General features: G+C 34.7%; 1 protein-coding gene across 2 annotated transcripts in view; it reads right to left on the bottom strand.

The window, feature by feature from the left end:
• Positions 1-452: 452 nt before the first annotated feature.
• The window catches only part of LOC110286667 (protocadherin-11 X-linked), a 549,700-nt gene continuing 534,259 nt past the window's right edge, over positions 453-15,893 (bottom strand). For both annotated transcript variants that reach the window (XM_029473156.1, XM_029473157.1), the window contains one exon: positions 453-523. In XM_029473156.1, the coding sequence (XP_029329016.1) occupies positions 453-523 (71 nt within the window). The remainder of the gene's footprint in view (positions 524-15,893) is intronic.

Genomic DNA, 15,893 nt, shown 5'->3' with positions numbered 1-15,893 from the left:
CCTGCTTTTGGATCCCTTTATCATAACTGAGCTGCCTTGTCTAGCCTAGGCATAGTAGGAGAAAAAGCAACTAGTCCTAGTACAACGTGATAAGCCAAGGCAGATTGATATCTATGGGAGACCTTAGCATCTCAGAAGAGAAAGGGAGGGGCGATGGGGAGAGAGAAGAGAGATGAGAGGGGAAAGAGAGAGGACAGGATTGAACTTGGAGGACAGGAAAGAGTGAAAGCTACAATCAGGATGTAAAGAAAATAAATAAATAATTTAATGAAGAAAATAACGCTGTTAGTCTTGAAACCATATACAAACATATACACAAACAATGTAGTCAGCTGTTTTATCTATTTATTTATTCATAAATATATTTGTGTGCATACATATTACATGTGTGTTTCCATGTGATGATGAAGATGAAGATGATGAAGATGATGACGATTATGATGATGAAGCTATCAATTTGAGAGTAGAGGGTGGTGGATATGGAAGGATCTGGAGGCAGTGGTCTTGGAAGGATGCAGAGGAACTAAAGAAGAGGAAATTGATGACATTTAAAATTAAAACGTTTTTAATTTAATAAAATTTCTAAAACATTCCCTAAGCAATAATAAAATATTTCACCTTGTTTCATTATATAGCTATACATGATACATGTCAGAGAATAAAAATACATCTCAGTGCTAATTAAATTTTATCTTTTCAATATGGAAGTAATATTTTTAAAAATTTAAAACTTATTCGTGTTGTTTCCCTAATATTTTTCACTTGAATAATAGTTATTACAATATTTAGAAAACAAAGATTTTGAAGACTATTACTTATCCTCTATAAGAAGGTAAAATTGTAATAGAGCTGATAAATGTCATATTTATGCTCAATTTTATGGGCAGTCTCCGTAACACATGTATATGTTTCTTTTTTTATAATAGTGTTTTCTATTATTTTAATTCTGTGACTAATATATATGAAAGTTGATGTGACATGAATAATCAATTATGTATTTTTTAATTAGATATTTTCTTTATATTCATTTCAAATGCTATCCTGAAAGTTCCCTATACCCTCCCTCTGCCCTGCTCCCCTACCCACCCACTCCTGCTTCTTGGCCCTGGCATTCTCCTGTATTAGGACATATAAAATTTGCAATACCAAGGGGCCTCTCTCTCTTCTCAGTGATGAATATCTCTGTAAATTTTATAAATTATTTTTAGTTAAATGTACTTAAACTTGATAATTAGAATATGTGGATGAAAATGCTAATTGTAACTGAAGTAAGTTTCATAATAAATTTGATAATTTGCTTATTGTATTATTTAAAACCACTCTAAGTAAACACATTTCACACAAATGAGCTAAACAGAAATATAACTAACTTTCTATGTACTTCTGTGTGAATTTATGGTCCTGAAATATTATTTTAAATATAATTTCCTTAGTGAACTCTGTAGCCTCTTGTAACATTATTGATATCATTTAATTAGTTTAACAAGTGTTTCCCTAAGAGGAGTTAAGGGACTGGCACAGATTAACTCAGAACAAGTTCAAAATAATGTGCTTTACAAATTGGTGGGGTTTAAATTAATTACATTTAAAACAACATCCTCAGAGGGATTCTGAAACTCATTAATAACACTTAACATTGATGAAGTGAACATTCCTCCTAGGAAAATATATTTTCTTCCTACAGCATCCAAATACCCAGTGGATATCACAGTAATTTACTGTAGGAAAATTATTGTTTATTAGTATAGCTGAGCATTTCATTATGTTGAAGAAAGAAATTCCAACCAAAGCCATGGTTAAAATTATGACCAAATGTTAGTACAAATGTACACCAGTGTAATATAAGGAGGATCGAAAAAGTACACATCTGGAAAATAAACATAGAAAACCACAATTTAGAGAATTTAGAGAATTAATTTCAATATTTCTCCTAGAAAACCATTTATAAATGAACTGTTGTCATCTTTAGTTGTGGATTATTTGTGAGAAAAAATGACAGCATATTGAAATATATCAAGGCAGAGCAAAATGAAGGCTACTGTGAAAATATAATTCTTATGTTTTGTCTCAAAGAGAAAATGTGCTTGTATGATGTTCAATTCACCTGAACATTACTTTTCTTTCATTCTAAATACTTATATATTTACATATTTTTAAATTGCTTTATAAAAATAACCCCCTAGCTCATATTAATATTTAACTTTGTTACATAAAGCATGGCTTTCAATAAACAGGGGACAATCCCATTCCTTTAAAACTCTGATTTCAACTTTATAGATCTGATTAAATGTGTTTAGAATATTCCCAATGATCCTCTAAACTCCATGAGTATGGGGACAAATATAGATCTTTTAATTATTCTAGTGCCATCTGCAAACACAATTAAAAGTTTGTTTTATAGATAGTTCATGTTAAACTGTTTTACTTAATACAGTTGTTTTCTCTGATAGCAAATCTCACATGATAGGTGTCTTGTAGAGATTGATTAATGTTTAAAGCAGAGATCTCATAAACAGGAATGAGTTATATTTTTAAAATTTCTTCTCATCTTTCTTTCTCTTATTCTTCTTGAGGCATTCCTATTGCACCACTGAATGCTTCAATGTTGTGTTTTAGAGAAATATCAGATTATTACTAATATTATAATTTTATAGAAAACATTTCTCAAGTATTCATTTTATTTTCCCAAGTAAATGCTTTAGAAATATGGAGCTCACCTCTTGTATCAACAAAATAGAGCCTGATAAACTATGGTGCAATGAATAGTAGAGGATTTTTAAATACTCAAACCATATTTTAATCTGTTTAGATTTGTGTGCTTCAAAATTTAATTATTGATGTTGTATATATTGAGGAATATATATATATATATATATAACAAATTAACCCACTGTCCTGGCTGGTTTTATGTGTCAACTTGACACAGGCTGGAGTTATCACAGAGAAAGGAGCTTCAGTTTGGGAAGTACCGCCATGAGATTCAGCTGTAGGGTATTTTCTAAATTAGTGATCAAGGGGGAAATGTCCCTTGTGGTTGGGACCATCTCTGGGCTGGCAGTCTTGGGATCCATAAGAGAGCCGGCTGAGCAAGCCAGGGGAAGCAAGCTAGTAAAGAACATCCCTCCATGGCCTCTGCATCAACTCCTGCTTCCTAACCTGTTTGAGTTCTAGTCCTGACTTCATTCAGTAATGAACAGCAATGTAGAAATATAAGCTGAATAAGCCCTTTCCTCCCCAACTGCTTCTTGGTCATGATGTTTGTGCAGGAATAGAAACCCTGACTAAGACACCCATATATCTAAAGATTCACTGAACTCAATAACAAGAGTGATGCTATATTTGCAATAAGATTTTTCCAATACTTATTAGTATTTCTGTAGGACAAGTTCAGTTATCAAAACATGTTCTTTTTAAAGCAGCCCTTATAATCAACACATGGTGGCACAATTTACTTTAAATTGAATTGTTACATTAAACAATAGTCATATGTGACACAAACCATAATTGCAATAGTTTTTTAATGTTGAAAAGATGAAGTTTCAGCTATACTATTGAGATCTGATTGGTATCCTAAGGCCCTTGAAGTTATGAGCTCCAGCATTACCTTCATTGTTCCTCTCCTCCTACTTTTCATTTTTCAGCCATAAGAAAAGTGGATTCCAATATCAAATATTTCCCCAAATTACACCTCACAAATGTGACAGCAGTGAAGCAGTCTCACTATGGGATGGAATATCAAAAATATTGTATGCTACATCCACTCCTAGTGACTCGTGTGACAGGCCAAAAGCCTAGACGCAGTCCTGAGGCGAAAAGTTCACAGAAACTTAGTTTCCTGGAACCATGGCATCCTGTATAAGGAATGCTCCAAACTTGTCCTTGAGAATAGATCTGTGTGCTTTCTTTCGGTATTGTTTTATTATGGGTGCCTCCAAGCAATGACTTGTAAAATATCTAAGCAAAATTGAACTTTGCTTTCTGGCTTTCACCAATGCCCTAGGTAGTCCTTGAGCCGACCCTGGGCTTGGAATTCAGTAAGAATGTTGCCTATTCAGTGACATTCAGAATTGCCTCTAGTATTGTAAGAGAGATAGTGAAAGAAATCAGGCTTTACTATCTACTACATAGAGTTAGAAATCTCAGGCAAGCTTAGCAAAGTAAGTTTAGAATTCTTATTATAGTTATGTATGGCAAACTACATTACTTATTAGTAGAAAGTCCCCCCACACTATCACTTAGACTAAAAGCCAAGTCGCTCCCACATACAGGAATTTACAATGGTTTAGGAAGTAGATCAGGCTGTGGTTTTAGAGTATTGCATTATTCATGAGAAGGTTAGCTAGAGTGGAACTCCCTAATTAGAACCATGACTTGAGCATGAAAGCCCTTGCCCCAGGAGTGTAAAGACCTCACACCTGGATTCTAAGAATATAGCTGACCTTAGGTAGAGCTGACTTTGTCTTAGTTGTTTTATTGCCCAGTTCCTACCAGTTTGTGTTTGCATTCCTCTGTTTTGTGTAAGCGTCATTAAGCATCTGATAACCTCATTGTACCTTGCAGAGGTGTCACCTAACTTCCGTATTTTCTTCTGTATTAAAAGTCTGATGCTCAATTTGACAAATTACATTCAAATACCACACTCCCTTGTGTTTGTATTTGTCTGTCATTTCTTGCCAACTCTTTGCCCACCTGTCTGGAACCCTGATTTCTGCCGTGGATTGAGGGTGACCGACTAAGGCCGGTCTGCAGCAATTGTACAAGCTGAACATGTGACTATAAATTAACTAGCACAGGAATTTGCTATAGGAATAGAAAGGTGACTAATATAAGAAAAAATTTTGTCATATTATTTTTGACTCTCTCTCCCTCCCTCCTCCTTCTCTCTGTGTGTGTGTGTGTTTGTGTGTAGCATGTACAAAATACTCAGGTGTCCTCTAAGGCCTGAAGAAAGTGTTAAATTTTCTGAAGTTAGTTCACAAGTGGTTGTGAGTTGCCTGCCACAAATACTGTGAACTGAACACTATTCTTGCACGAGCTTTAAATCAAAGTGATGTTTGCCAAGCTCCAGCAATTCTTAGTAGTAACAACCTAAGACAGAAGTTAGAATTAAATGATAAAAAGTATAATTATAAACAATAAATTAAGTTATTGCTTGTTGCACTAAAATAGTTTTCATTTAAAACATTATACATATATTAATATATGAACCATATTATTAAGATCCATCAGTGAGACATTACTTCAACTTGTGTAATATCTTTTTTTTTTTTTTTTTTTTTTTTTTGGTTTTTCGAGACAGGGTTCCTCTGTGTAGCCCTGGCTGTCCTGGAACTCACTCTGTAGACAAGGCTGACCTCCAACCCAGAAATCTGCCTGCCTCTGCCTCCCAAGTGCTAGGATTAAAGGCATGTGCCACCACCACCCAGCTCACTTGTGTAATATCTTAAATTTACTAGCAAAAATAGAATTTTCTCAACACCCTTTATGATAGTCTCTGATAATATAGCTTGGAATAACTCGAACTAAGCAAGTAAAAGACTAGGATGATAAAAATGTCAAGTTTTTGAAGAAAAAGAACTTAAGAAGAAATCAAAAATGGAAAGATCCCCATGTACATAGATCAGTAGGATGAACATATTAAAAATCTTAACAAAAGTGATTGAATAATTCAAAGCAATCCACATCAAATTTTCAATACAATTCATTACAGACCTTGAAAAGACAATTTTCACCTTCATATGGAGAAACAAACCAAAAAAACATGACAACTAAAACAATCTTGAAAAAGAAAGGAAATCCTAGAGGTATCAGTATCCTTGATTTCAAGGTGTACTACCATGCTCTAGTAATAAAAACTGCATGGTATTGGCATAAAAACAGACACATTGATCAATTGAAATTGAATTGAAGACTTAGATATAAATTCACCCAACTATGGACAAATGAGTTTTTATAAAGAAGTCAGATACATACACTGAATAAGAGAAAGCAACTTTAAAAAATAATGCTGGTTAAACTGGATGTCTACATGTAGAAGAATGCACATACAACCATATTTATCACCCTCCACAAAACTCAAGTCTGAGTAGTTCAAAGACCTCACCATAAAACCAGACAGACTAAGCTTAATAGAAGAGAAAGTGGGCATCAGCTATGAGTGTACTGGTACAGGAGACAGCTTCCTGAACAGAACACGAATAGCACAGGTACTAAGAACAGCAATTAATAAATGGGAACTCATGGAACTGACAAGCTTCTATAAGGCAAACAACATCAAGTTCATGCTCACTGAACAAAGAGAAGTTGAGCTGGTTTGGGATCAGAGCCTTCATACCTATATTCTAGCCTCTTTAGTTTAGGAATATATTCTACAGGCAAAGGAAAAATAAATCTAGACATCAATTCAGCTACAAAACCTCCCACCTACATTCTGCCATCCCTGCAAGATGTGTTAGGACAATGGATGTTTAGAACATGTGGAAGAAGCTAACCAATGGTTGATGTAACTTGAGGCCCACATCAGGAGAAGGAACCAACCCCTGACATTATCTGCATGGACAGGAACTGGATGTTGAATAGGACTAAGTGCTCAGGTACAACCAAGCATAACTAGCAAACACAAAATCAATACAAACCAAATCAATGGGATGGTAAAAAAGGAAAACAAGAAAAAAAAAACCACAGTATTTTCTATGTAATATGGTAATTCACACCTAAGTAATTAAGCACGTTAGGCAATTTTATACTTTTTCTATAAACAATAGCCACTAAGGAAGTCCTATGGCTTGGGTTATATTAATTAATTAATTAATTAATTAATTAATTAATTAATTACTTTTTTCTTTACTATTGAAGGAAGTACCATGTCATAGTGAATGTAGATATCCGAGGACAATTGTCAGGATTTTCTTCTCTTCTTCTGTCTTGAGGGTCACAGTCCTAGTAATTTACCTCAGTTCTTAGGCTTGTAGACTGAGCATCCTTAACCTCAGAGCTATTTTCTTTCAGACACCATGGTGGCTTATCCTTTTTAAAGTAGTATTATATTAATGCTCCTCGGAGACCTGGTCTTTGCTGAGAGAAGATAGATATGGTTGGATCTGAAGGAAAGGGAGTGAAGCAAAATATACTGGGGAAGAGAGGGAATGGAACCTGGTTAGCAGAATGTGACATATGAAAGAAGGACAAATAAAAATGTAAAAATAAGTTATCCTATTTGAATGTTCATATGGATTTTGGAGATTAAGCAATATCATTGAGTAACAAAACAATGGCTTTAGAAGTCAATATTAGCTAAAAAAAAATTCTGTTTCCAACGAGAAGATAGAAGTTTCAGATGTGGTGGGAAGAATGTTACTTTTAAATGATTTTTTTTCTCTTTTGAAGTATTCTATTTAATTTCCTGTTGCCATTATATTTCACTTAATTTATAATTTATTAGAAGTGTGAAATCTATGTATCTTCATTATTTTTAATATGTTAAAATAGTATTTCCTTCTTGTAAAACTAATGGTGTGTCATAGTAGATGAGAGAAATAGACTAAAAACAAAACAAAACAAAACAAAACAAAACAAAACACAACAAAAATATTCTCAAGAATTTTAGAGATATTTGGGTCAGTATATTAGTATCAAGTTAGATCTCTATGGTTGATTGTATTGTTCAGGTTCTTATGAAAATTATCTTGCAATATATGAGATAATCTGTTTTAACCACTTTATTTCTACCATATGAACTTCATTATTTTGAAGCACATAGGTACATTTCATCCTTATGTTTTCCTTAGGAATCAACGTTCTTATCACTATTAATGTATTTTTAGCTATCTTAGGTATATCTGTGTCTTAAAATCGATTTCTCTATTATTAAAATAGATTAACGTTCACTGCTTATCTGATATATGTTTTCTTTTTTTTTAATATTTTTTTATTATGTATCTTCCTCAATTACATTTCCAATGCTATCCTAAAAGTCCCCCATACCCCCCCCACTCCCCTACCCACCCATTCCCACTTTTTGGCCCTGGTGTTCCCCTGTACTGGGGCATATAAAGCTTGCGTGTCTAATGGGCCTCACTTTCCAGTGATGGCCGACCAGGCCATCTTTTGATACATATGCAGCTATAGACACGAGCTTCGGGGGTACTGGTTAGTTCATATTGTTGTTCCACCTATAGGGTTGCAGACCCCTTTAGCTCCTTGGGTACTTTCTCTAGCTCCTCCATTGGGGGCCCTGTGATCCATCCAATAGCTGACTGTGAGCATCCACTTCTGTGTTTGCTAGGCCCTGGCCTAGTCTCACAAGATACAGCTATATCAGGGTCCTTTCAGCAAACACTTGCTAGTGTATGCAATGGTGTCATCGTTTGGAGGCTAATTATGGGATGGATCCCTGGATATGGCAGTCTCTAGATGGTCCATCAATTTCTCTCAGCTCCAAACTTTGTTTCTGTAACTCCTTCCATGGGTGATTGTTTCCAATTCTAAGAAGGGGCAAAGTGTCCACACTTTGGTCTTCGTTCTTCTTCAGTTTCATGTGTTTTGCAAATTGTATCTTATATCTGGGGTATACTAAGTGTCTGGCCTAATATCCACTTATCAGTGAGTACATATTGTGTTAGTTATTTTGTGATTGTGTTACCTCACTCAGGATGATGCCCTCCAGGTCCAACCATTTGCCTAGGAATTTCATAAATTCATACCTTTTAATAGCTGAGTAGTACTCCATTGTGTAAATGTATCACATTTTTTTTTTATCCATTCCTCTGTTGAGGGGCATCTGGGTTCTTTCCAGCTTCTGGCTATTATAAATAAGGCTGCTATGAACATAGTGGAGTATGTGTCTATTTTTGTGATTAACATCTGATTTACACAAATTAGTATTTCTGTTTTATTTGTAATTAATTCAAGCTTCCATATGATTATAATTCATTTTAAATACTGTTTGGTTTTCCTCTTTTAAAAATGTATTTAGATTTTACCTGACTGTTTTGATTATTTGAAATTTTTATGAATTTATTTTATTTATTTGCTTTTTAGCTAATTGTCTTTGAATAGTTAAGGACTTGTGTGGAAAATAAAATACATATCTTCATCAAATATGCTAAAATTAATATTTTATTAATAATTAAAAATATTCTGTCACTTGTTAAAATGTATTTTAGTTCTACTATGGTATATAGTATGTCATAATAGACAGAAAATTCTGTTAAATTATTTTGCACTTAATGCTGTGGCAGAGTAGCAATGTATGTTGTATATTATTAGTTATAGGGATTGTGGGTGGGAATTACTAAGATTAAATAGAAGAAATGTGAAGTTTCTAAACAAAGTTAAAATGATTCTCACTGGAGACAGGTCACCATGATTAGAATCAGTGCTGGGCACTGTCTCCAATTTAATTTAAGATTCTTGTTAACCTGCAGTTAGCAAATTGAAAACAGAGACAAAAACAATGCCTGTTTAAAAGTAGAGTGTATATTGTAAAATTTAAAGGAGGAAATAATTGACTCTATTTCTTTTAAGATGAAAAACATTAAGACATATTAATTATGAGTTATATATATATACTAACAATATAAATTGATTTTGGTACTTGTAGGATTCTTAGTAGTAATTCCTTTAAATTCTCATACCTTGAAAAAATACTTTAAATCTCACTTAGAAGGGAGAATAAAATAGACATAGGAGGCAGAGGGAGGGCAAAATTGGATGGAAGCGAGGATGAGGACAGGAATGGGGATGTCAGAATCAGGTGTAGGGAGAAACTGCAGAGAGGGGGTAGAAGGCTAGGAGAATGAATGGAAATCTGTAGCTGCAGGGGTGAGAGGAATCTCTAGGAAGTGCCAGATACCTGGGATGGAGGAGGCTCCCAGGAATCAATGCAGATAATCTTAGTCTATACTCACAACAGTGGTTATATGGAACCTGAAGAAGCAATCTCCTGTAACTAGGCATCCCTCATTAAAGGGATAAGGACGCCAAACCATGCACAAAACTTTGACCCCAAATTTGTACTATCTGATAAAAAAATGCAGAGACAAAGATGGAGCAAAGACTCAGAATGGCTAACCAATAACTGGCCAAACCTGAGACCTATCACATGGGCAAGCACCAATACCTGACAGTATTAATGATATTCTGTTATGCTTGCAGATAGGAACCTAGTATAACTGTCCACTGAAATGCTACACCCAACAGCTCACTGAAACAGATGTAGACAGCCATAGTTAAACATTGGATGCAGGTTGAGAACTCTTATGGAAGAATTTAGTGAAGGATTGAAGGCCCTATAAGGATTAGGAACTTCATAAGAAGATCAACAGATTCAGCTTACTTGGACCCTTGAGAGCATACATGAGATAGACCAAGGCTCCTGACACATATGTAGCAGGTGTGCCCCTCAGTCTCCTAATGGGTCCCAAAGTTGGAGCAGGGGCTATTTGTTAAGCTGCTGCTTATCTCTAGAATGCATTCCTGCACTGTCTGGCTTCAATGGCAGAGGATACACCTATCCCTGCAGAGACTTGATGTTCCAGGTTGGGGTACCTAAGGGTCTCTACCCTTTCAGAAGTGAAGAGGAGGAGGAATAGAAGGGACTCTGTGAGAGGACAACAGGAAGGGTTGTAGCTATAGGAATGTAAAATATAAATTATTAATAAATAAATTAATTAATTTAAAAATGAAAAACAAACAAAGTGTGCCATACCTCATTGAATTAGTCTACATCTTAATCCTCAGAAATATGGTATATTTTCTGGTAAATACATTTTATTATTTTAGCAAAAAGACATCCAGTAATAGCAATGTGGTCCTATAATTTCTGACATTTGTAGAAACTTAATTATAAAGACATATTTTTGTAAGTTTGCTGTTTACATTGCATCTTACAAACTTCATGTCATGTGTGACAAAAGGGATTTATGGCTTTTGTCTCGGGTTTTGATCAAAATAAAATATTCATTTAAAATTTTTGTTACTCAGAGTACATGGGATAATAATTTAATATCTTTTTCAGTCAACTAATAGATTATAATTACATACATTTTATTATTTGTCCTTGCCAATGATCAAGGAACAACTATTATATTTGTGAGTATGTGTGTGTGTACATGTGTTGTGCATGCTCACACATAGTATGTATGTGTGTATCCTCTTTGAAAATGTGCTTTCTACTCCAATGATTTGGTATTGAAATTCTAATATTATTTGTATTTTGTACATAAACCTTACTGATGATAATATGTGTGTAGGAACAGGAAAAGATAATTCTATATTTAATATGAGACTACACTTTATTTTCAATCACCTTTAATTAATTATTTACATGGTAGATACTAAAATATAACTGGAACTCTTAATTCTGTGCATTTTTGCTAATCAAATATTTTAGAATAATTTATTAGATTCCATTAATTTGGTTTGAAAATATTAATACACTTAATGTAAAATGATAGCATTTAATAATTATACATCTGTAGTTTCATTTACACATTCTTAAAAATGAAGAAATAAATGTCATATATATATACACATATAAATATGTAGTATTAATATATATTTCATAGTCAATATATGTAATTAGTATGTGCTTTTAGTGTTTGTTTTACATACATTTTAGTTAAAAATGCATGTTATGGCATATGTTGGTGACTTAATTTTGCCTAGTTCACATTTGCTTTATCTAGAAAAAAATTAGGAGTAAATCATCAGAATTATAATACAACAATATTCACACAAACAAGAAAATGGACTCAACAGTCTCTATTCATATTTGTGAATATTTATACAGTGTACGTACATTTGTTACAAAAAAATCAATTTAAAAATTGGAGCACCTGAAAAGAATTAGAGTAAGCTATCATGGTGGGAGCTGAAGGGAAGAAAGGCAAAGCAGAAAGTTACATAATTATATTTTAATGAAAATGTTCAAAAATAAAGTTTAAATTAAAAGTAAACTAAAATATAACGAATTAGGGTAGAAATAGTTGGAAAGATTTATTGGTCCGTTGATTTATCAAAAGTATGAATAAATGCTTAATATTTATGCCTAATGAAATTGAAAGGCTATAATTCTATAAGATATTGCTCATATTAGGTAGCTGTATCAGAAACTACAATGTAAAACTAAATATTCTTTGGAACAACAATTTAGTATTTTAAATGACATAAAATTTCTAGTTAAATGAAAATAGAAATAATAAAAGTACTTTATAAGTAATAATTCAATCATATTTGATAAATGTTTTCAGATGCAATCTGTCTCCACCAAGTATAACAATGTAAACATTTCATGTGTAGTTCTACCTAATAGTGTAAATATTTTGCATAAACCATGTTATATGTTGTTTTCTTACATTTTCATTATTCATCTATTACTTGAAAATATTTATTACAGAATCAAAACTCAAGACTTAATCCTACAGATATTACCAGATATGATGACTGAATATTTTGTCCTATATACATGTAAAACACTCTGTCTGATCATTGTTACACTTTGTAAAATAAAAAATTTAGCAATACTACCATAGCAAATAAGTTGGCTTTATATCAACATCATACAATTCATTATTTCGAATTCCACTTCAGTACATGAATGTAGAAAATTGATAAACATTACACTATGGTTCTCCTAGGCAAGCTACAAATTTTCTTTTGAGATTCTCAACCAGTTTACGTCAGCGAATCATATTTAACAATCATTACTTAATGTATTGTAATGATGTGTCATGGTACAAAACCACATTAGTCTGCTTGCAAAGGTATTATAATTTGCCTATGGAAACTTTTTTTTTCTTCTTAATTATTCAAATAGTCAGGGAACAACTGAGAAGAAACTTAATTCTAAGCTTTGTTCTGAAACTACATTACAGAAATTTGAGAGTTTGAAAGCAATCAGTTATTAATTCAATACAGTAACTATTAGAATTTCATTAGTATTTAGAAACCATTTTAGCAATAATTGCACAAATTGTAAACATTCAGTTCCTAAATAATAAGTGTGCACCATAGTAAATATTGGGGTTAAATATATATCTTTATAAATTCAACTCTTGTTTTATGTTTTTAAATATGGAAATGAGAAAGAGTACAATCTCTGGGTTTGTTTTTGTTTTGTTTTGCTTTATTTTGATTTTTCACTGAACCTAGTTTACAATATAGTATTTCACATCTTGTTAAAATAATTCAAAATAAAATCAAATTTTGGTCATATTTAAGATGTTTTGGTGAGAGGAAGAAAAGGTCATAGAATTTAATTCATAAGAAAATGATAAAAACACAAATATGTTTTTACATTGTTAGGTTGAAATGCATGAGATAATTCAGGGAATTTAACTATAAATATTTCAAATTAGGTTCCTTCCGGTCAGTCCTGCACCACCTTGGCTATGAACTCAGCAAACAGTCCCAAGGTCCCCAGAGGATTGTCCACACCACAGGCGCCCTAGCATACCAAGGATCTTGGGATCACTGATGAGTGGAACTCAACATCTGTTCCAAACAACACAGAGGGTCTTGTGCCAGCAGGAACAGAGACAAAGAAAATCTGCCCTACTAGCGACTGGGATTCCTTCTGGTCGATGCCAGCCCCACACCACCTTGGGCATGAACTCAGTAGACAGTCCTGAGGTCCCCAGAGGACTCTCCATGCCACAGGCGCTGTAGCATATACAGGATCTTAGGATCTCTGAGGAGAGTCGGCCTCCAAGGAGGGCTCTGACCCTGGGACTCAGGTGAGATCACCACCTTGTATCCTGGGTCTCTCAGAAACTAGTCCATACAAGAGAGAGAGGACATGGGCCACAGAAGCAACAGAGCTTCTTGACAGGGGTCCCTTCTGGCCTTCATCTTCAGCCAAGAGGTGGACCTGAGCTCCAGACCTCTGTGCACTTTCCCTGCAAGGGGAGAGCTTGCCTGCAGAGAGTACTCTGACCACTGGGACTCAGGAGAGACTTGGACTCCCAGGAGTGCTGACAGAGGCTAACAGAATCACAGGAGGAACAAGCTTCAGCCAGAGACAGCTAGAAAATCTAACACCAGAGATTACCAGATGGCAAAAGGCAAACATAAGAATGTTACTAACAGTAACCAAGACCACTCGGCATCATCAGAACCCAGTGCACCCACCACAGTGAGTCCTAGTTACCCCAATATACCCTAAAGACAAGATTTGGATTTAAAATCATATGTCATGTTGCTGGTAGAGGATTTTAAGAAGGGCATTATTAACTCACTTAAAGAATTACAGGAGAACACTGCTAAACAGGTAGAGGCCCTTAAAGAGGAAACACAGAAATCCCTCAAAGAATTACCGAAAGATTTTGCTGACAGGACCCTGATATAGCTGTCTCTTGTGAGGCTATGCCAGTGCCTGGCAAATACAGAAGTGGATGCTCAAAGTCATCTACTGGATGGAACACAGGGCCCCTAAGGAGCAGAAGGGGCCTGCAACCCTATAGGAGGGACAACAATATGAACTAACCAGTACTCTCAGAGCTCGTGTCTCTAGCTGAATATGTAGCAGAAGGTGGCCTAGTTGGCCATCATTGGGAGGAGAGGCCCTTGGTCTTGTGATGATTACATGCCCCAGTACAGGGAAATGCCAGGGCCAGGAAGTGTGAGTGGATGGGTTGGGTAGCAGGGCAGAGGGATTGTATAGGGGAGTTTCCAGATAGCATTTGTAATGTAAATGAAGAAAATATCTAATAAAAAAACTAAAAAAAAAAAAAAGAAGAAAAAACAGGATTTAAAGTATATATTTACTTACATATGCCTAGGTATCATAAAATCATCCTATAAAATTATTAGTACATATGTAAATATGCATTTATTTAATTTAAAATGTATATGTATCTTTATATATGTTATATCTGTAGATAATTTTAGAATAATATAGAAAATTAAATAAAATGATGACCTTGTAAAGCCTAAATATTTTAAGCATATTAAAAGCAGCTATTAAAAACAATGAATTTATTAAATTCCTAGGCAAATGGATGGATCTGGAGGATATCATCCTGAGTGAGGTAATCCAATCACGAGAGAAGTCACTTGATATGCACTCACTGATAAGTGTATATTAGCCAAGAATCTCAGAATACCCAAGATACAATCTGCAAAACACATGACACTGAAGAAGGAAAACCAAAGTTTGGATACTTCCATCCTTCTTAGAAGGGGGAACAAAATTCCCATGTGAGGAGTCACAGAGAAAAAGTGTGGAGCAGAGACTGAAGGAATCACTATCCAGAGACTGCCCCACCTGGGGATCCATCCCATAAACAATCACCAAACCCCTACACTATTGCAGATGCCAATAAGATTTTGCTGATAGGAGCCTGATATAACTGTCTCCTGAGAGGCTCTGCCAGTGCCTGACTAGTACAGAGGCAGATGTTCACAGCTATCCATTGGACTGAGCACAGGGTCCCCAATGAAGGAGCTGGAGAAAGGACCCAAGGAGCTGAAGAAATTTGCAGCCCCATAGAAGGAACAACAATATGAACTAACCAGTAATCTCAGATCTTTCAGGGACTAAATCACCAAACAAAGAGTACACATGGTATGACTCTCATGTCTTTAGCTGCATATGTAGTAGAGGATGGCCTAGTCAGTCATCAATGGGAGGAGAGGCCCTTGGTCCTGTGAAGGTTCTATGCCCTGGTATAGGGCAATGCCAGGGCCAGGAAGCAGGAGTGGGTACGTTGGAGAGCAGGGGGAAAGGGGAAGGGAAAAGGCGCTTTAGGGGTGAAACCAGAAAAGGGGTTAATATTTGAAATGTCAATAAAGAAAATACTAATATCCAATATATATAAAGAACTCAAGAAGTTGGACTCCAGAAAATCAAATAACCCCATTAAAAATGGGGCTCAGAGCTAAACAAAGAATTC

The sequence above is a fragment of the Mus caroli genome, chromosome X (assembly GCF_900094665.2).
Source record: "Mus caroli chromosome X, CAROLI_EIJ_v1.1, whole genome shotgun sequence".
In the NCBI taxonomy this organism is placed as follows: Eukaryota; Metazoa; Chordata; class Mammalia; order Rodentia; family Muridae; genus Mus; species Mus caroli.
The sequence above is the reverse complement of the archived record's forward strand: the minus strand, read 5'-3'. Positions and strand labels throughout refer to the sequence as shown.